Here is a 21,789-nt window from a genome sequence, read left to right as displayed (position 1 = left end):
ACTTCTTGTTGCTCTATTCCTCTCTGCCTGGCTTTCTTGCTTGTTATATATTTTTGGCTTGACTTGATCTTGAGCCTTGCGCCAGGGTCACATCTTTTCCCTTTTCATGTTCATGCATCAAGGAGCTTTGTTTTCCATTATATACTACTGTATTATCAGACTTCTTGTTGAGTTCTTTACCTTTTCTTCTCCGGTTGTTTTTTCATGTCAATTCATCTCTTTTTAGTGACGGATTTATTCTTTTATTACCATCCGATGACACTGTTTTGGGTTCAGTTTCTTTCTTTATATCTCATCCCAGCATACATCCCTAGCAGATTTTTCTCACCCGGTTGAGCCTTCGACGAATTAGCAGCTGGTTAGATGCCTGCGGGAGCTGACCGGGCATTTGTCTCCTGGTAGTGACTTCATACCTAGATACCTTTTACGGAATTTATACGTATAGTGCATAGCCATCCAAGTAATTTTGCGTGTCTGCAGTTCTCAGCTAAAGAGAACCAGCATATAATAAGTCTGTATTTAGTGGTTCTCCATCATTTTCTACCCCGGCAGTATTTAATTATCACGTGATGAGATATGCAATTTCATTTCTCCGCCAAATCACAGCGGCTAACCCTAACCCTACCGGTCATCCAGATCAAATCAAACATGCAACTTCATCTCTAACTTTTAGGAGTCCATTCAATCAATCAGCAGGCTAAATATACCAGCGCCAATTGCTCCCCTAGCCAATAATCCAGACATAAAGATATAACAAGATAAAAATATTTTGTTAATTATTTATCCACAAGCTCTCTCCTAATACACACCACCAAATTTGACACCTGCAAACTGCAAACCACTAAAAGAGCGCGACATAACAGAGAGCAACAGCAAGCAGTAATGCCGACCCCGGAATCCGCCGCCTTCCTCGCCAAAAAGCCCACAGTGCCCCCAAGTTACGACGGTGTCGACTTTGAGGATACTGTCGCCTTACATAACGTGCGCGATGCAATTATTCGCGAGCAGTGGGTGCGCAGCATGATGGCGCGGCTTGTCGGGGAGGAATTGGGGAAGTGTTATCGGCGTGAAGGGGTGAATCATTTGGAGAAGTGTGGGGCCCTGAGGGGTGGGTGTTTTTTTCTCTTTCATTTTTATAATGGATGGAAACTAATGTGTTGTTGGTCGCGATAATTTTTACAGATCGATACTTCGAGCTACTCAAGGAAGCGAAGATTAAGGGCTATTTGTTCCAAGAGAAGAATTACGTGTCGAAGAATGCGTCGTCAACTTCGTGAGGTGGTAGTGGAGAGTAGGGGGCTAAAGGGGAGCTGTTTAGACGAACGACCACATGGCCACTGTTGAGATGCTGGTTGCGCTAGAGAATGTCAACTTGTGCCTGGAGACGAGAACCAGAGATGGAGGGAAGTGCTCATTTCTAGACTGGATGATGGCTAGGATACACGGAGAGAGTAGTGGCGGGATTTGGTTATATGATGTGGCTCTCTATGAGCGGGGACTGTTTTTGTGCTCTCTGCTTGCAGGAACCATCGCACTCTTCTCCGTCTGTCTTGTCAAGGCTAAATGTGTTAGGATCGTGTTTCCCTCGCGTGTTTGCTGGTCACATACAACTGCATTACCCCCTGGTTGGTTAGTTTGGTGGTGGTTTTGCTTTCTAGACCTGGTTGAAATGAATATTAATGTCAGCTAGACCAAGCGAACATGCATTGCTGCCATAAAAATATCTGTACTGTATATATGAAAAATAAAAAAATTCAAAAAGCTTAAAAGACATTATCGCTTTCCATTGCTGGCAATTGTGATAAAACGTTGAGGGTATAATTTAATTTCAACGTAACTAAATATCTGAACTACTCAAATGACTTCACACCTCTCCAGCATGCTATGCCTATTGCTCAGGTTAACTCTTATACACCTCACCCTAGAAATATCCCGCACGCACAGGTTCTGCCCTATCAGCTTCTTCACCACTGCTATCGAGATCATCCAGAGAATCGGGAGTATCAGGAGGCACTCGCATGCGCACTAGCTGTCCCGTATCAAGCTGCGGAGGCGAGTAGGCGGCAGGGTTGGAGTGAATATCCCTGCCCGACGGGAGGCTTGCGAGATATGACGATGACGGGGGAATCAGCTGGGTATTTACCTAGATATAAAGTCAGCAGCAATTCTAATGCAAATATTTTCAAAAAGAAATTAACATACAGTATCATTCATCTTCACCCACTTCGCCTCCAACATATCCAGTACCCTCCCCTCCTCTTCCCTCCCCGCATCATCACCCCAATCCATCTCCGCTTCACGCTCCATCTCGCCCCCACGAGACGATGCAGCTTCCTTCTCAATCCTCCTCTCCTCCTTCCTCTCCTCCCACCCCCTTCTCAACTTCAAGAACCCCCCGCCAAAACCCCCTTTTCCTTTCCCTTTGCCATCAGAATCTTCCTCCCCCTGCAAATCCCCCCTAAACCCTAATATCCCCCTCCCAGCCCTTAACCAGGCAATCCCCTCCCCAGTCTTCCCCTTTATCTCCGCATCGACGCCAAAAAAACGACAAGCCTTCGCACGACATACCCTCGCCAGACTGCGCATGTAATTTAGCAACCCTTCGTCGACCTTGGCCTCATTCCGGTTACCACCCACGGCGCCGGCGCTGGCAACAGCCTGCTCAGCATACTCTGCTGCGCGCACACAGAGACGGGCAAAAAGCAAGGTTCGCACTTTGGGGATATCAGGCGCCTTGACCATCCAGTCTGTGTCTAGGGAGTTGCGTGCCTGGATGCAGGCAGAGAGGTAGGCGTCATCTTTGACGACGGCGAGGAGGGTAGCTTCGGCGAGGGCGAGGGTTGACAGGGCGGATTGGGTCGACGGATCAAGGTCCGGAATGGGTACTGGTGGATTTGAAGTCCCAGCTGGTGATGTAGAAGTAGAAGTAGAAGGAGAAGTGAATGCGGACTTGGCAAACATCCCAGCTTGCGGGGTTGGAGCCGCACATAACCCGGCGAATGAAGACGAGGAAGCTAGAAACGCATGCACGCTGCTGGCATGGAGCAGGTACTTGGTAGCTACTTGTACAGCAGCGGTCTTCTGCTCCGCCGACGGCATCTTGTTCGCATACAGCGTTTTCAGATAACTGCTCCGGCCCAGGTTTGATAGCACACACCCCAGCGTGGAGAGGATGAAGGCGATTTCGAAATCGAGTCCACGTCCATGGACGCGAGACGAGTGGCGTCCTACACCTACATCACCGCGTCGCAGACGGAATAAAGAGGAGCTGGAAGAAAGTGTGGCGCGCCATTCGACCTCGATTTCCGAGCGGAGATGGATATCGATGTCCTCTGCTCCATTGGCAGGAGGGGCGGAGCTGAGACCTCGCGAGAGGGCGAAAAGGAAGGGGATATACTCATTTAGAGCAGAGAGAATGGTTTGTAGGTGATCTGATCGTTGGGACGGAGAGAGACATTTGTGTTTTTTTAAGGTGAGGCGGAGAGCGTGGCGGGCTGTGGAGGCGGATTGGGGGAGGGAGGGGTGGGTTGGGGAGGAGAGAAAGGATTGGAAGGATAGGTGGGAGGTAGTGGGGAGGGAAAAGGAGTAGACCATGTCTTTAGTAAGGTGCAAGATGGTATGGTACCTGTTTAATAGAAGTGAGCTTTGCAGCAAAGAGATTTATAGAAAAAACAATTGTTTGGATGTTGAGATAGACGTGGGATGCGGCGCGCCCTTGAACGTTCTCCGGGGAAGGCGGAACAAGGAGAGCCTAAATATTTTGATCAACGCAACGGAACGATGAAAATAATTCAGCCGGAATTCATAAATCGCAGAAACAATGTAGAATGCTAGGCACAAAAATATATTCTCTTTTTTTCAAGAATTGGTTGATCGTAGATGTACGACTATGCGCTTGTAACTACTTGGTTTTTATAAATACTGTAAAAATTTAGAGTATTACAGCTCTCAACCCTGGACACCCTCAACCAGACTTCACCTAGGTCTGCATGATCCAAATTGTTGGAAAAAAAGTGCTATCGTCTTTAATGAACATCCCATTTCCCTCTTGCACTTATGCACCAAATTAACCCTTCTAAAACTATTCCTCGACTTGCTTCCGGCTGCGGCAATCGAATGCCATCATGTTCGGGGTGGGAGCGGACGAGCGAAGAGTAAGTGGGATCTTCGACTAGAGTTCAGTTACCTGATACCTTTTCGAGTCGTGGAATGAATTCTGTTATCATTTACTTCGTGACATCGTTCCACCCCGGTGTTTGGTTTGCGGCCTTTGAATCGGTGATGATCATAGTTTCATAGTATTTTTCCGGAAGAATTGGTAAAACACCTTCATCTCCCCCACATTGATGGAAAGGCCACTTTGATATTTTTGTTGATGCTCGTTATGGAGATAAAATGGCTTTGAAGTAATAGCGTTTGCGATCCAAAGACCAATTTTGGAAATACCCTGCCGACCGGGCCAAACTTCACAAGCAAGGACACGAGTAGACCGTTCCCGTAAGCGTTGGCAAAACATGCACGGATATCGGTATCGACTCGCAACTAAGTATGTGTATATGAACCTGAATATGCGTGCTATTCATGTCTCCATATCCACCACATCTGACAGGCTGCTCGGGGCACTGCTCATGATTGATGATACAGACTCGGCGCTCGCTTCTCTCAATCGTATCTCCATACCCCACGCCTTTATGCTTTGAGCTCCACCCTCAATGATGATCGGATGGATCTCTCTGCTTTTCCCCAGGACGGTGCCCTGGTACCGCGATTCCTCGCCCGTTTTGCTGTGCTTCTTCTTTAACGCTGTCATGCCCAAATACATTAGCCGCAAAAGGTCTCAGAAGGCATCCAGACAGAGAAACTTAAAAAATAAAAAAAACACATACATGTTAAGTAATCCTCCTTCTCCAGAGAATCCTCGTCAACCACATCTCCTTCGCTGGCCACGAATCCAGCCACCCGCCTAATTTCCTTGTTGGCAGGACCACTAAACCAAGCCATAAACGAGTCGAGGCCTCTCATATCTTCTTCCCCTCTGAGAAGTTCTTCGGAGATACTCATTTGGGGTCTCAGGGCGCCAGCGTCCTGCAGCGCCATGATGACGTCGTGGAGGTTTGGAATGGGGATTCTGTCATGGCTGCTGTTGGCGTGACCAGCGGTGAACGAGACCAGGAGCATCAGATATCGTGCGGCGAGATCCGTGAGAGTGTCGATGACGGCGGGGCTAGCTGAGTGGAAGCCTGCAGCCCGGAGGATCTGAATAACTGGGGGCCGTAACAGGGTGTGATAGAGGTTAGGGGCCGACATGTTTCTCCCATAGGATACGGATTCTGATGTGTATGCGTATGGAGTCTATGTCTGTACCTGTGTCTGTATGCTGGAGAGGATTGGACGGGATAATGAGGGGATCTAAGAAGGTCGAGAGTAGTGGGGGACTGACATTTGCAGGCAGGTCTGTGAGGAAGCAGATTCGCACATTCACACTCCGCTGCTATTTATCACTATTCCCAGCAGCAGTAACAACTATATATGGCTGACTCACTCCCCGATTGAGAGATTGAGATTCTCTCTATTTCATTCAATTTCATTCCAATCCAGGTCAATTCAAATGAATGAATGAATCGAGGAGTTGAGTGTTTGATGTGTGGGTTTGCCCAGTGAAGGTGTTTGACAACAACGCAAATGTGCCGAGCCACACGTTTTCATTTCCTGACTTAGTCATCAACCTAGGGCTGTCCAAATCAACATCTCAACATCTATTGAATAAATACATTATTGATTGACAACTCACATACGTCTTCCTAATAATTCATATATACTCTCTGGCTTTTCTCACTCTGTTTGCGAACATCACCGTGTCATCTATCTACAGTGCTGCTGCACAAAGCGTCACCTCCGTGCAAGGGCGCAGGGCGAGCGTCCTAACGCCCCTCGCCATGTCTTCTCGACCGATGCTTAAGCTGACCTTCAGTAAAACGAAGGTTGACCAAGTTGCTAAGGCCGTTTCTCCTCCTTCTCCTACCACCCCCGGGGGCTCCTCACTTCCTAAGCTCAAATTCAAAATCGGCCCAAAGCCCAGCGCAGATGAACAACAATCCTCCCCGCCTGGTTCATCCTCCAAATCCTCCAAATCCTCCAAAAAGCCTAAGGCTTCCCGACCTAAGGCATCACAAGAGACCCCACGCTCAAGTTCTTCAAAGAAACGAGCCAGAGACAGAACCGGTAACGATGCTGGCATCGGTTCCCCAGCTCCAGCGTCCAAAAACAAGGGAAGCTCATCTGCAAAAACCCCCGCGATAAAGCGCATCAAGTTCAGCACCAAACCTCCGCCATCTATCCGTCTACGAAGCAAAGGAGAACCTCCTTTTCGACCGAAAGGTGTGGGCTATGACTCTGAAGCTTCAGACACAGAAAAGGATCCGGCCCTGGAAGAACAATTTATCCTCCGTATGCAGCCGGGCGATGACTGTGAATACCTCCGCCAGGCCGTGACGGAGAAGAGGTGGGGGCCTCGCAGTCAGGGTGGCGCCGATGTGAGCTTCAAATCACTGACTAAAGATGGACGGCGCGCCGTTATCAACATTCGTGGACGCATATACGCCGCTTCCCTCGTTGATCTACCATGCATTATCGAGGGCATGAAGAGCTGGGATAAACGCGGCTGGTATAAATCTGCAGATATCTGCCAGATGCTGCTTGTGCTTGGCCGTGTCAACTCGGAAGAAGAAGCACATACCTTCCCACTACCCAAAAACATCGACGAGTCTAGCTATCAGTATGCCCATGGACTCACCCCGCCACTTCGATGGGTGCGCAAGAGACGGTTCCGCAAGCGGATTAGCAACCGCACTATCGAGGCAGTTGAGTTGGAAGTTGCACGTTTACTAAGGAAAGACATGGCGGCTGAAAGTCCGCCGGAATTCGAGATCCTGGATTATGCGCAGTACATGCGGGAGTCTAGTGCTATGAGTGAAGATGGTGCAAGGTACAATCTGGCTGGACAAGAATATGATGATGAGCAGGATGCTGAAGGGGAAGTGGATGACTACGGCATGGATGGCTACACTCAACCTTCTGCACAGGAAGAAGGTGTTGATGAATTCGAAGATGAACTTGCAGCTGAGATGGAGGCGGCGCTGGCCGCTCATGCGGATGGAGACTCAGCCCCTGCTTCTGCTGTTACTGGTGAAATTCATGTGTCCGACACATCTCCGGCCACACCCATTGCCACGGAAGCTGAGGGAGAAGCAGAGGGTGAGCTTGAGGTGGGAACACCCATTATCAAACCCCTAACTGCGGGTGAAACGTCCGGGGATGACGATGAAGATGAAAGCGAAGAGGGATCGTCGGGCGACGAGGCGGACGATGCAGACCTCGATGAAGATGCGTTGGAGCAGCAACGGCAACTACAGCAGCAGCGGGAGGAGATTGCTGAACTGGAGCTGCTGGTACAGACTGAGACGCTAAAGTGGGAGAGTATGGCGAATCCGATTCTGAAGTCGAAGCTGGGCAAGCGTGTACAGAGTCTTCAGCAGGCGTTGGAGCTGAAGAAAGTTTCGCTTGGGGAAAGGCGCGATGGGTAGGGGTACTGGAGCGACGGGTTTACGATTTAAGCGGTTCGCGATTTTTTTTTTTTTTTTTCCTTTCAAATTGTTTCACCATCGGAATTTTTAAAAGGGGAATTAATAGGAGTTTGACTTATGGGAGATACGTTTATATGGATTTTACTGTGCTATTTCTCATTCTTTTCCTATTTAAGTCCTTGTCATGTATCTTGCTAGCAGGGAAGCTTGGAAGGAGACGGGAGTTCAGGGTCTCACTGTTAACCCCTTTTCCGTAGTCCCATAGCTACGGTTCTTGGGAGCAATTTGATTTGCATGTGGCAGTTTTTGACTGCAATTTAAGCATCTTATTCCTGTTATTTGTTTTGCGAATATCTATGCTTTCTAAGGTAACATAGCTGTTCTTTACACACATTCATTCAAAAAACATGCGCTGTATAAGGTCCCTTTTCACCCCCTCTGTAATCTGCTGGAAAGTACTCTCCCATTGGCACTCCGTGCTATATCGATGGGATATTTAAAGAATTTATTGTCCTGCAGTTTACATGAGATGACCGAGAAACTCAGAATGCCTCTTATTAGGAATCTGTGGGCAGACTTTTGGGAAAGGCAGTGGAAGTGAATATCGAGGAATGGACATCTGAAATAAGGTGCCTGTTTGCCCCTTGTTCACCTCAGGGGTCTAGATGCTAACTATTGACTTAAAGCTCAAGAATGGGTGAAGCGTTAACAGGATTTTTGCCCAAGCATTCACATCTGTGATGAATACCAGGCCTTTCTTTCTGGCTGACTTTTCTCACAAAGAAGAGCTTTCTCTCTTCCTTTTCCATCTCATCAACACTACTAACCCTCCTTGCTCACTTATTCTGATCCATCAATTTCCCTCATTCAAGTCAGCTCTTCTGCTATCTTCAGCTTATCTGTCCCTGATTCACCTCCTGTTTTTAGTTTTCATCTACCAAGCACCATTATCCACAAGGAAACCTATACCCAAGGCTCACAAAGGTATTCAACAACAAACGAACCTTAATGAATCTTGCTAATACTACCAACAAGATATCCATCTCCAACTTTGATCTGCTTTGCATCAAGAAGAAGATGTCTATCTAGAGCTTCCAGGCTGTCCCCCAGCTAAAAAGGTAAGGGGTCATGTCAGTTCTCCGCTCATTTTGTCCATTTTGTCAGCCATAGGGGAGAAATAGAGCAGAAGCAATCGCTCCCTATTGGCCCTGTTGAAGAGACCCACCACCACCTCCTCCTCTTTTTCTTCTGTTCTCTTCTTAACAGCTGTGTGTTATGCTTCAGCCGCAGCCATCTTCGTCTGCAGCTCTTTTCTTAGTGTCAAAAAGGAGGGATCAATTACTGACACTCCGATTTCTTTGTGCAAACAGTTGTCATTTCCTTGACTAGGAAGCATCTGTTATGCCCAGTCAGGCTGAAGATGTTGGCAAAAAATGATCACACGCCAACATCGGTACGTTGTTGTATCCCTCCTCCATATCCTTTATTCGTTGTCTCTTCTTATCTCCCATACTTAGTGGGCTCACGGTGCAACATCGACGAAAAATTGCAGAAGCTCAAGCGTTGGAGGAAAAACAACTGCGCGAAGAAAAGCAAATACAACGTCAGAAAGCCAGAGCCCTCACAGACCTGACTAATTTTCTGACATTTTTGTTGAACTGCCACACCCTGTCAATGGTTATCGATGTTATCACTGACCCAACACCGACAACGCAAGAAGGGACCGCAAAGCCAAGCCAACGCTATTATTCTTCATAAATCATTCCATGGGAGAGCTTCATGGAAGGAGCAATCCAAAATTTGGGCTCATTTGCCCCAGAGTACATCATTTATGTAGGAAACAATTTCCTTCCTCTCACCAGCTGGACAACATTCGCAAGACAGTTAACCTGATCACAGCAGAAATGGATCTCCACTACTCTGAATGCGATAGCGTCGAGAATCAGGTGCAAATGGTAGTGGATTCGATATATGCCAAAGATATTCTGAGGCAGGAATTTCGACTGTCTGGGTCAGTGACATTTGAGAGTTCATTTGAACTTGAAGCTACCAGGCAGGGCCAACCAGTGGAGGAAATGCTGCAGGTATCCATCGGGGCAAACGCCGCTCTAATCCAATAATTTCTAAGCGCTTGGGCTGGTTTTCGACTTCATCGAGACGAGAATATAGGTAGATGTATGTAGTCGCCATGCTGTATGATTCCTAGCTGAGTGGTCCTGATTTTTTTCATGCATCTAGATTGCGAGGAAACCAGAGCCTAGGGATCTTAAAAGTATCCGTGTATTCACACTGCCACATTTTTGTTTAACGGAGTGCAAACCAAGCAAGCTTCCGACGATCTTATCGATGAATGCATGGTCAGTATATCCAGTCTTCATGCTCAAGTTAATCCCATCACTTCTTCCCCTTATTAGTACTCCGCGTTTTCATAGGCGGGTCCAAGCTGTCAGTAAAAGGGCGATATGGAGCAGCAATAAAATGCTCCGGGGCCCTTTGCGAGGCATAGACATTTCTCTGCGGCTCACCAGGTGTCGGACGCTGTCTCTGTTCCTCATGTAGCTTATCCAGAGATTCCCCGACAACATGATATTTAGCCCAGTTGATAGGCGGCATGCGCACGACCTGTTGAGGTTTAGGGATTTTGCTAAACGACGGTGGTTTATCGACGTCCATAGTCCATTCTCCCCGGTCTGTTTGTTCTTGATCCGTTGTTCGCTGCTCTTTGAATGCGTTTTCATCCGCAGCCGCTTCTTCGTTTTCGAAACCGTTGGGATTGAATATGTCACCCGCCTTGGAGGTAAGATTACCATTGACCAGCTCTCGCGCGAACTCCTCCGGGTGTGCAATAGCGGCACGTTTTAGTTTATCTAATGTTTTTATATCGCGTAGTGCCTGTTGTTTCTGCATTTGGAGGATGGAGATGGCGGAGCGCAAGGCGATGACGTCAGGGTTACTGCTTTCTGATATGGGAACTGGTAATGGTTCAGACATAAAGATGGGTGTCCGCGTAGGCAGTGGTGGCGCGTTAGAGGACATAGGCGTAAGAGTGTTTCCGGGGGTAGAAGAAAGGGAGAAAGGATAGGAGCTGGAAAGGGGCGGGATGATCTGCTGTGAGGGTGAAGGTTGGGTGGGCATGGAGGCGTGGGAGAGGACGGGGGTAATTGGAGAATATGGGGGGTGTGGAGGGGTGCGGGGAGGCTCCTCCGGCCCTGCAATGCTATTTGGCGAGTCCATTACCGTCACTGTTACTACTGTCAATGTGATGCTTGCTAACAAGCAATGATGGACATATATATTCGCTGAAGTTGAGTTGAACAACTAACCAGTTAAAGTTGAGTTGTTAACTAGTTTAAGTTCGCAGAGACAGTCCGGAATTAGTCATCATCCAGAAACCCTAATCTAATCGATCTAGTCCATACGGCCCAGCAAGCATCTGAGTTGCCAGTCGTTGCAGTTAACTGCTTTCTTCAAAGTCCAGACTTCTAACATCAGACAGGTCATGAGTCTGAAGAGTCTCTCCTCACAATAAGTTGTTCAGAGGAACATCTTGTCGCGCTGATAATTCTCAGCCACTCTGATCCACCACTAACAAAATGTGTTTGTTTGCAATGCCTAATCAGGCATTTGCTTGAGAAAGTCTGACTTTTGCTTGGGTGAGGGAACCATGCATAGAAAAATATAACATGTCAATTTCCATTGAATTGCACGTTTTTATCCAGTTTGGAGTAAAGGAAGAGAGATTGCTCTGTTTATGCACTCTGAGGATGAAGCAACATTATCTCGTGGAAGCCAGTCGGCAAATTTAGTATAGGATAAAAGCTCTGGTATGGTACATCCTCTGCTCCAGCTCTATGCCTGTGGCTATCAAGGAAAGCCCGACAAAACGGACCAACATGTTAAGATGTTAAGCAGGGTTCAAAGTGCAGGAAAAGGGGGTGATTTAGAGATGATTATTATTATTATTATTATTATTATTATTATTATTATTATTATTATTATTATTATTATTATTATTATTATTATTATTATTATTATTATTATTATTATTATTATTATTATTATTATTATTATTATTATTATTATTATTATTATTATTATTATTATTATTATTATTATTATTTTGTTCATCTTGTAGCTAGACAAATCTTGGGTTGCATGCACTTCTTCCACTGAAGCACCAGTGCTGTGTGAGTGATCGCTGGTCATTCCACTGCTCGGGTGCATTGGTTCACACATACTCACTGTGTGCATAGCAAGACTATCTTTTCTTCAGCCTTGCTCCCCCCCATTTGGTTCAGAGTTGACTTCCCAGTCCTACGCTTTCAAAAGTCTGCCAATTACTCAAAGTGGACATCCCAACAGTGTAACCCCATGCTGCTGTTGAGAAGCTTCCCGTTCCTTAAGATCTATCTCTCTTTGGGATCCTCACTGCGGTAGAGTGGCGGCGAAGACAATTTTATAGTTTACCACACTCTTCACAAAAACAAGGCCATTCGAGTGGCTTGTTTCAGCCAATGCGCGATAAGTCACGAGCATCCTTCAGCATCCAGCCGGGATGGGAACAAAGAGTTAAATTAAGCTGGACATCAAGAGTTGAAGCAAAATTCACACAGTTCCCAGAGCGTCAGCCATAAATTACAAACTTCAAATAAATTGATGCCTCCAGAGTGCTTTGGCACTATGACGTGCTTTCGTTTCGATGATCTATTTCGTTTGCCTTTCTAACATTGGCTGTTGGCACTGAACAAACTTTACAGACAACCCCCGAGCAGAAGTCAGCCTCATGTATGTCTCGAGAGCTCCCGAAAAACTCTTCTTCCTCAGGACCAACACGCTGCAGCACACCATGCCACACCTTATTGGCTGCCGCTGCCCAACCATCCAATGCGCATGACTCTAGGGAGGATGGGTTACACAATGCGCGAAAACTCACCCACTATTACTATTGGATCTTTGGTGATATGATCTGCCCCGCATGCATGGCATACAAGAAAACGCGTCAGCTTCCGCGGCCTATCCCCCTGAGCCAACAATTGGCCCTGATTACTCAATAGCATAGCATGGCCCTTCCCATGGTCTTCGGCCTGAATACGTCCAATCACTGTGCCAGAATTCCCCCCCGAGCCTGCGGAGACCATGTGTTGTCAGAGTGGGTGCAACCCGAAGCCAGCCGGCTTTCCTGGGCAGAGAAAAGGGAAAAGGGAAAGAAAAAGAAAAATGGATTTATCAGGCGGTTTCGTAATTTGTATTTGTCGATAAAACCCCTCCCTTGGCGCCTTTCATCGAAACCGATTCTGGCGTCAACGGGGGGCCCTGCGCTGACAGTTCCTCTCTATTCGCGAAGTTCGAGCACACGTCCAGTCCGGTTGGATCTTTTATTTATGTTTTTTTGGGCCAAGGGCTCTCTTGAACAGGCAATAGTTGCCCTATGCCCCGTATCCATTTGCATCGCCTCTAATACCTCCTTGGCTCGGCATCATGGCGCACGTCCTGAGCGCCCTATGGTTTCTCTTAGTGCATTTTGAAGGATTCTTTGATTAAGTGCGCAGATTGTGCTGCCGATAGTAACTTGTAGCGGATGTATGATACCAACCACTGTGCTATCCCTGATATTCGCGAAATGATCAAACCCAGTTACCACTTCTGAGACACGGTAGTTACAAGATGTGGAAATTCGTGATTGCTTCCTTGAGGATTCCCGGCATCGGTAGAATGATCCAACTGTAGCTCGACATGGAACTGATACATATTGCAACGCGTTACAAAAATTATCGCGCTCTTTTTAAATCCGGGGGGGGGGGGGGGGGGGTATTTTATGGATGTTTGCGTACTTTTGTTATCACCTCATAAATATAAATACTGTAGTTAATAGAAATACGGTTCCATCGATCAAGCTATGTAACTAAGTGTGAAGGATAAACAACCGAAAATCCATGAGCTATGGTTTATATATCCACAGAAACACATTTCCGAATGAATGCTTCTATACAAAAAATCCACTTGAAGAATGAAACACATCACTTTCTTCACATTTGCAAGTCCCTCGTTGTGCTCTAGCATCTCCATAAGATACAAGGTTGTTTTGCTATCACAATGAAGCCAATGATGACAGCTCGTTCTCCGGCCTTCTTCGGCATGTTTCTGCCTCTGAAACGTCGACTGTCGTGTATTCGCAGCCATTGAGGTTAGCGCTTATCCCGCCCATGTTCACTTGCCAGCTCATTAACAGCACCTAATCGATTCATTGAGTTCCATCCCCATTCTTTTTGTTCTCTGTCCATGTTTGCGGGGTAACTGTAGCTGGTTGGGTTGATTTGGCTGTTGTTCTTCCGTTTTTAGTTAGTTAGCCTTACCCCTCCAGCCCTTAGGCTCAATGATCTCACCCACAAAAGATTTTTTTTATCGCCCAGACTCCCATATCTACTCGTATCCACTGAAGTTGTCCTTCCCTGTTACTTGCGTCCGTAAATATCATTGTTGTTGACAATGAAGCGCAAACCAACCTTAGGACGAAACAGCTCGGACGCCAATGACCAACCCGATTCCAAGAAGAGGGTTCTGGACTTTGAGACTGTCAAGTCTCGATTCCGCGACGGGCTGCTTGACAAGGCTACACTCGAGCAGTATAAGCAGAGCTACGCAAACTCCGCGCCGTACGTACAGTTCATTTTTAGATGATCGAATGATTTTGGTCTCCAACAGTCCAATAAAATATCCTATTCTAACCTGACATAGGTACAAACATGGAGTCATCTCTCAGCTAATAAATCCATCTCTCCTCCGCTCCGTCCGCACAGAAATCAAGGACCACCTCTCCTTCACCGAAAAAGTAACAGACATCTACAAAATCTTCCAGTCGGGCGACCTCGCTAACCTCGACGGGCTAGACGATGACTCGCTGTCCAAACTGCCCTCGCTCCTCGACCTGCGCGACGCTCTTTACTCTGCCCCATTCCGCAACTATCTATCAGAGGTAACAGGGGCAGGAAAGTTGAGCGGCATCAAGACTGATATGGCTATCAATGTCTACACGGGTGGATGTCATTTGCTGTGCCACGATGATGTGATTGGGAGCCGGCGGATTAGCTATATTCTCTACCTGACGGATCCAGATGTGGCGTGGCAGCCGAGCTGGGGTGGAGCGCTGCGATTATATCCGACCACTGTTGAGAGGGACGAGTCTGGGAAGGAGATTAAAGTTCCCAGCCCTGATTTCAGCCTATCAATACCTCCGGCTTTTAATCAATTGAGTTTTTTCACGGTGCAGCCTGGTGAGAGTTTCCACGATGTGGAGGAGGTGTATTATGCGGACCCCAATGGGGATAAGGGAGGGAAAGAAAGGGTGCGCATGGCTATTAGTGGCTGGTATCATATTCCTCAGGAGGGGGAGGATGGGTATGAGGAAGGGCTGGAAGAGAAGCTGGCGGAACGGAGCAGTCTGCAGCAGCTGCAAAGTTCCGGGGATGTGTTCGACAGACCACAGGCCCAGTTGACGCCGTACGAAGGTGCGCCGGCGGGTGTTAAGGAAAGCGATGAGTTTACAGAGGCCGACCTGGACTTTTTGCTTCAATATATCTCACCCTCCTATCTCACACCGGATATCACGGAGGACCTGTCTGATGCTTTCGGTGCAGACTGTTTCATAATTCTAGAGCGGCTCTTTAACGACAAATTTGCCAAACGCGTCAGAGAATACATTGAAGAGCAGGAAAAGGAATCCAACGCCCTCCCCACTTCGTGGGCGGAGATCGAGCAGAAGACGTCTTGGAAAGTCAGTCGACCGCCTCATAAACATCGATATCTGTACCAGCAGCCACGAACAGATGGTAACGAGACCAAAACACCAATTCAGGAATTGTTAGAAGATTTAGTGCCGTCTCATGCATTTCAGAAGTGGATCTCTATTGCGACTGGATATAGCGAGCTGACCGATTACAATGTTATCGCGCGACGTTTCCGTCGCGGTGAAGATTACACGCTAGCTAGTGGGTATAAAGGCAGGACGCCACGACTGGAGTTTACAATTGGCCTGACCCCCACGACTGGGTGGGAGAAGGAGGCATGCGATGACGAGGATGAGTATGAGGATGAGTATGAGGTTATGGAAGAGTGTGGGGAAGAGGATATGGAGGATATGGTAGAGGATTTGGAAGGGGATATGGATGAAGACAGCTCAAGCATGAGCGGGAAGGAGGAAGAAGGGTTCCAAGAAGGGGATGCTACAGAGGCTGACCAGCATTCTTTTGGCGGTTATGAGATCTACGTGGCCGTCGATGATGACGATGATGGCGCCGTCAATGATGAAGAAGATGAAGAGAAGGGAGAGAACGCCGACGATAAAGACGGCAAAAGGGTGAAGAAATCCAAAAAATCAGACCCGGCAATCTATAAGTCTGCCCCGAGCATAGACGGTGACGATGGTATCCTCTTCAACATGGCGGCGGGCTGGAATCGTATGAGCATTGTACTGCGGGATGTGGGGACGTTGAAGTTTGTGAAGTATGTTAGCCGCTCAGCACCGGGTGATCGGTGGGACATTACGGGGGAGATTGAGCTGATATTTGATGAGATGGATATCGCTTAGGTGAGTGAGGTGGAGAGGAATAGAGGATATGATCTATTTGTATTTGCGTTTCGCGTGAGGCTCACCCCCAGAAGAGGGAAAAGATATCCCGTAGAATAGGTAATGACGGTAAGTGACTAGATCTGGATCTGAAGAAAAGATTGACATGCGTATAACGAAATGAATCCCTCCTTTTTTTTTTTTTTTTTTTTTCTTCTCGTTTTCTTACCTTTTTTTATTTATTTTTATTTATTATTTATTATTTTTATTTTTCCCTTGTTGACTGACCTTTTCTGGTTCCGATGATTAATCTCCTGGCGGAAGCGAACCTTAAAAGGGTTTCTCAACCCTCACTCCGCAACTAGTATCAAAGTTTTTGCCCCAAGCGTGCTCCCGGATGAGCAAGGCTGTAAAATTCAACCCACTTACAAACCACTTACAAACAAACCCCTTACTCGGGACTATTATTATATAAAATGCGTGCCTTCGGCGATTACGGAGCTTTCAACCACCATTAGTTTGGAAAGTAAGTTTGCGCCATGCTCCGTTCCCAACCCTAGGACCAAACAAACTATATTTAAGCTTATTTCGGAGTTACTGGAAAGGTTGCCAGCAGAACGACAGAATCCACTGTTTGTATATTTCACTGTTTAATATATGTATATTTCCTGTTTGCTTTGTTTCACTCTGTACACAGGATGAAATGTATGTATGACTTTTACATTGGTGTTGAGATGTTCATATCTATATAGCCAATTTCATGCCGTATACCCTCAGTGGTTGTAACCTTAATTGTCGCATGTTCTTTAGGTTTTTACATCTATATGAAAGATCTCTATTGTGCAACCTCTCTCTTATGAAGGTTTTCAGACGGTAATATCAAGTACTTCTATTGTCGGGACATCATGACAGAATGGGAAGCTTAGTTTGATTGCAGAGTTTTGCTCGCTCCGAGAACGGACTATGGTGGAGAACTGGTCACGTGATGGAAGTGTCCGACACACTTATTCGTCCAATCCAGGTACAACAATTCTGATGATAATTAAAGAAGAAAGAGAAGTGAGGCTTGCTTGAGCAAAAACTATATTAATGCCATTATCGAAGTGCAGTTACATGCACAGTACGTACGCTGTGCATTGTAATAGCTGCGTCTCCTTTTCTCCGTACATACATACGATGATGCCATTCAACGTTTCCGCTATATCATCCCCATATATGTATACATATCAGGCTGTCTCAAATGATGTCCGCATGCCGGTTGGTATTTCTCTGCTCTATCACTAAAACTCCATCCATCTTCATATAATGCCTAGCATGCATAATATACTGCCTCCTATCCCCATCTCTTGGGTCCCATGCAATGCTAGGACTGATAAGGACAGGAGGTGAGATTTGCGAACGAGACAGCAAACTCCCATGGTGCGAGCAACATCTGAGGACAAGGAAGCTATATCTAGATGGGATACCCTGCTTCCGCTGGTTGAGCGTGGGTGTTCTTAGTTGATGCTCTCGAATATGCTCTAGTTATAGGTGTATCGATATGTCGATATGTCAAATCAACCTTGCAAATAGAAGCCTAAGGCGAGAAACAAAATATACACCCTCCATATGTCCTCAAAAACTGGGGAGGAGAAATGCAGCTGCAACACAAGAGAAACAGGTAAAAACGCATAAGAATATTTACTTCATTCTATCGGGATGGGATGGGGATCTTTGGGGCTCGGCAATTTTCTCCACCCACCCATGACGCCATCCAACGACCACCTGCCCACTCTATCCACCACCCATACATCAACACATGGTTGTTTTTTAAACCCTTGATAGCGGGAGTAGCTCGTATTCGGCCACATGGGCTCGCTGGCGAGATAGCCAATGCGAGTGAAATCAGGTTTCTCAAGAGCATCTCCTTTTGGCTTGTGCGATGGGCAGGGGTTGAAAGGGCGGGAGAGTTGGAAGAGTGTGACGAATAAACCCGGGGCAGGGTGACTTGAAATTATGTACAGATAGACTGTTACCGGGCAAAAGTACGTATAAGTGCTTGACTGCGAGAAGCATGCTGCTGCAAATCTAAGTCAGCTGGTCTTTTAACAAGTTACAACGCCGCCATTGACTGATTGATCATCAACGTGCAGCTTGGTCCTTTGGCATGATTCGCGGGGGAGAGGCGGGCGGGGGGGACATTGGTGGTCAGGAAGGCAAGGACGAGTTTGCTATCCTACTTCCAAATTACCTGGAGGGCTGCAACCACGACCCTGAGATGGTGCGGAATATCATCTCTGCAGAGTTGCACTGCTGCAGGCAAGTTGTCAGCTCGCAAATGGCCTCGGTGGCGGCATGTTAACAATTTCTCATTTACAAGGATATCAACTTCCTGTGATCCGAAGGAAAAGAGTGCGAGAGAAGATAGGGATATAACTTGGGTCTCTACTTTCTGGAACCATCTGCATTGTGGAGGGGAATGCCATGGGAGGGCAACATAATATGTGACCATGAGAGAGGAGAAGTTACTCACCCATGCTACTCACCTCATTTGCAACCTACCACTTTTGACGCTCTGCTGGACTCGAGTCACCAGCACGCACTGCATCGTCCAATCTTGCATGGAAGATACAGGCCCTGTGCAGGCTTTATGCAATAATCATGCCGGGCCGTGTCGGAACAAGGGTGTGTAAAAAAAAAAAAAAATATGGATCCGTTAAACTACTTGTGCGCACGCCTGGGAGCAGCTAGCGCTCAGCACAGTGTGCATGTAAACTACTCGGTGGGTTCCCCCTCCCCGGGGGCCTGGCGAGTACAAAGCGGACACAGCGGTAGGTACCCCCGCATTCGCTGTTCTTTCGTACACGCTGTTGCGCACGGGGACAGTGAATCCGCCCGCGAGTCATGAGGAGAACAATGAACCGGAGGACAGGGAATAATCACAACCTTCGTAAAGAAAAGTTTTCTGTTACCTAAATTTACCTGATCCAAGTGTGACGCGTCCTGCAAACCCTGCGTAGGATGAATACAGCGCGCAGGTACGGAGTCGCGGCTCCCAGGTACATTATTGGCATGTACAAAAAGGTTAGCTAAAGTATGGTGAAAAGGAAAAATTGACTTTTTGAGTAATCTCCACATGTCATCTGCGAAGAAACCTTTGGTTGGTATGAGGAGTTTGTTAAGTTGAAACAGCTTGATCAGTCATTTGCTAAAGCTAGGGATATCGTGGTCACCAGTCAATCACACTGGATTGCGGGAGATGAGTAAATAATCGCAGCTCACCCCCACCCGTCCTTGGGTTTGGCCAAAGCGCCTAAGCCAGAGCATGGTACGGAGCGGAGAACAGATCCATAAAGAGCAAACGATCAGCGAGATTTGGATTGATGGGAATGTGAGAGGGGCGGGATAGAAAGGATAACTACTTGTTAGTAATCCAATCAACTAGATAATAGTTTAGTTACCTAGATAACTGGATAACAAGATAAGAATAAGTATGGACTCCTCCACGTATACCCCTGGCAGCTAGCCACTAAGTGTATTGACACAGTTACCACATCTCTGCTGCTGAAGATGGGCACTCATGATACGGGGAGTCCGAGAAGAAGAAAGTGATGAATATACACAATTACCATCCAGGAGGGACTACGTATGGATGACAAACAAGCTAGAGTAGTTGAAGCCATCTTGTGGTACACAGCGGCGATATTGCCTTTCTCTCAGTCATATCTTGGAGTCGAGCCAATCGACGGAGGAGAAACGCCTAATAAATTAGATGTCAAACTGGAGAGACTATGGAAATCAATAATCTTTAAGAACAAGGCTGGCGCTTATTGTCAACCCCCTGAGCACGGCTTTTGATAGCTGTCGGTCATAAGCCGTTAGCTACGAGAGAAGAGAAGATGAGAAGAGGACTATGGAAGAGGGGAAAAGGAAAAGAAATAACGGAGGAGCGCCGGGGGGGAGGGGAAAAGGATTAAAGGAATTAACAATAAGGAACAAACCGCAGAGGGAAAAAGGGAAAAATAGAAAGATAAAAACTAAAACAAGGATGAAGAAATGGTTCCCAGGTTCAATAGCGCTTTAAAATCCTTTCTCCTCTTTTTTTTTTTTTTTTTTTTTTTTTTTTTTTTTTTTTTCTTTTTTGGGTGTGTGGGTGTTGTGTTTTGGTGGTAGGTTGCGTCTCTCTGTTTTACCTATCTAGGCAGTTCCACGCAATCGTTCTCTTATAGTTTTGTCCAACACCTGGAGAATTTATCGGCGCCGGATCGGATCCGTCAGATCAATTGAGATCAGATCGCCGTCAGGGAAAAATTTTATTGTTCCAGAGAGGCCCTCTGATACGTCGACTCTGCGTTGACCATTGTTGCAAGCCACATTATTGAAGAACGGCCTGTAATTTTGTTTGCTTCTTCTTCGTATTGGTAAGTGTGTATGTAGTCAGTCGTGTGGAGGAAATCGACTACGGACCACAAGCCTTTTTTTTTTTTTTTTTTTTTTTTTTCTTTCTTTTTTCTTTTCTTTTCCTTTCTTTTTTATCCCCCCACCCCCCTCGTCGTTTTTTCCTCCCCGGCCGGCCGCGTGGCAAAGTGGATCGAATCATTCGAACGATCGAAATGGAGGAATAATGAAGTCTAGAGCCAAGGCGGAAGGATAGGCATGCCAAGGAAAAGTGATGTTTGGAAGAGCGGGAGAGTTGAGAATCTACCCACTGGCCCCACTGGCACATTGGCCCAACTACAACTGCTTCATGGAGGTGTGAAAACGTGAAGAATTGGAATGAACATGAAATTATCTCCTCTGGGGTCCGGAGTCATGTTCTCCCTACCTTGGTAGAGTCGTGGATGGGTAAGTTGTCTACCAACCAGCCACCCGTGGATGGACAAACTAGGGATGTCTGTGTCCGTATATCCATCTGTTGAGGGTTGTGGAGGGGTGTTGGGTAAACTATATACACTACAATCGGTACAGCAACTATTTAGGATTTGCAGCTCTACCATGGACCCATGATAAACAAACATACCTCCCTACCCCCATGGATGGTGACCAAAACATTAAGTATGATGTTAATCTGTCTGCGCATTCTGCACGTCCAAAAAAAGCACCTGTCGAGCAAGACATCTTGACTACACCTGCTTGCTCTGAGCCCTTGCATCAAATAAAGAGCAATAAATCATTGAGGCAAAATCAATAAAATAACAATCCACAACAGAAGCACTTTCTCTGGCACTCTGTATAAAGGGAGCCCACAGAGTTTGTCTGTTCATCTGAATGTATCTATCTCTTCTCTTTTTCTTGTATCTGCCAAAGTTGTGGTGTTGTCAAGGCTGAGCTTAACAGCTAGACAGTTAGTAGGAGCCCAATAACCCAATAACCCAATTAACCCAATAACCCAATTAGCCCAATAACCCTATAACCAATAACCCAATAACCCAATAACCCAAAAACCCAATGATCCCAATGTCCATAATTGTGAGAAGTCCCTGATAGGAGGGAGAGTTGCCCTATACATTTTACTAGCAGATTTAGCCCGTTCTCCTGCCACGTGCCAGCTCCCACTTTGCATGCTGCCCTTCCTTCCTCCAAGGACCTGTCCTTCTTTTCGCTCCTTCCTGCCCTCTGCCCTCTCTGCCTCTGGTCTCTGCCTGCCTCTGCCCAACTCCACCC

The 21,789-nt window shown here is 46.7% G+C and overlaps 7 protein-coding genes across 7 annotated transcripts; 4 read left to right on the top strand and 3 right to left on the bottom strand.

Moving 5' to 3' along the window:
- Positions 1-882: 882 nt before the first annotated feature.
- Positions 883-1,277, top strand: PADG_00116 (NADH-ubiquinone oxidoreductase 12 kDa subunit, mitochondrial; the record flags this gene model as incomplete). The annotated part of the gene is made up of 2 exons (XM_010757396.1): positions 883-1,108; positions 1,183-1,277. 2 exons carry the CDS (start codon positions 883-885, stop codon positions 1,275-1,277), a joined length of 321 nt encoding a protein of 106 aa, XP_010755698.1.
- Positions 1,278-1,921: 644 nt separating this feature from the next.
- Positions 1,922-3,594, bottom strand: PADG_00115 (uncharacterized protein; the record flags this gene model as incomplete). The annotated part of the gene is made up of 2 exons (XM_010757907.1): positions 1,922-2,143; positions 2,203-3,594. 2 exons carry the CDS (start codon positions 3,592-3,594, stop codon positions 1,922-1,924), a joined length of 1,614 nt encoding a protein of 537 aa, XP_010756209.1.
- A 985-nt stretch (positions 3,595-4,579) lies between these two features.
- Positions 4,580-5,307, bottom strand: PADG_00114 (uncharacterized protein; the record flags this gene model as incomplete). Its single annotated transcript, XM_010757906.1, has 2 exons — positions 4,580-4,803; positions 4,887-5,307. The coding sequence occupies 2 exons, from the start codon at positions 5,305-5,307 to the stop codon at positions 4,580-4,582; spliced, it is 645 nt and encodes a 214-aa protein (XP_010756208.1).
- Positions 5,308-5,936: 629 nt separating this feature from the next.
- Positions 5,937-7,583, top strand: PADG_00113 (uncharacterized protein; the record flags this gene model as incomplete). Its single annotated transcript, XM_010757905.1, has 1 exon — positions 5,937-7,583. The coding sequence occupies one exon, from the start codon at positions 5,937-5,939 to the stop codon at positions 7,581-7,583; it is 1,647 nt and encodes a 548-aa protein (XP_010756207.1).
- A 1,420-nt stretch (positions 7,584-9,003) lies between these two features.
- Positions 9,004-9,703, top strand: PADG_11051 (uncharacterized protein; the record flags this gene model as incomplete). The annotated part of the gene is made up of 2 exons (XM_010758353.1): positions 9,004-9,036; positions 9,446-9,703. The coding sequence occupies 2 exons, from the start codon at positions 9,004-9,006 to the stop codon at positions 9,701-9,703; spliced, it is 291 nt and encodes a 96-aa protein (XP_010756655.1).
- A 274-nt stretch (positions 9,704-9,977) lies between these two features.
- On the bottom strand, positions 9,978-10,817 carry PADG_00112 (uncharacterized protein; the record flags this gene model as incomplete). The annotated part of the gene is made up of 1 exon (XM_010757904.1): positions 9,978-10,817. One exon carries the CDS (start codon positions 10,815-10,817, stop codon positions 9,978-9,980), a length of 840 nt encoding a protein of 279 aa, XP_010756206.1.
- A 3,252-nt stretch (positions 10,818-14,069) lies between these two features.
- On the top strand, positions 14,070-16,167 carry PADG_00111 (oxidative DNA demethylase; the record flags this gene model as incomplete). The annotated part of the gene is made up of 2 exons (XM_010757903.1): positions 14,070-14,236; positions 14,319-16,167. 2 exons carry the CDS (start codon positions 14,070-14,072, stop codon positions 16,165-16,167), a joined length of 2,016 nt encoding a protein of 671 aa, XP_010756205.1.
- Positions 16,168-21,789: the final 5,622 nt, after the last annotated feature.

This window comes from Paracoccidioides brasiliensis (assembly GCF_000150735.1).
Source record: "Paracoccidioides brasiliensis Pb18 unplaced genomic scaffold supercont2.1, whole genome shotgun sequence".
In the NCBI taxonomy this organism is placed as follows: Eukaryota; Fungi; Ascomycota; class Eurotiomycetes; order Onygenales; family Ajellomycetaceae; genus Paracoccidioides; species Paracoccidioides brasiliensis.
The sequence above is the reverse complement of the archived record's forward strand: the minus strand, read 5'-3'. Positions and strand labels throughout refer to the sequence as shown.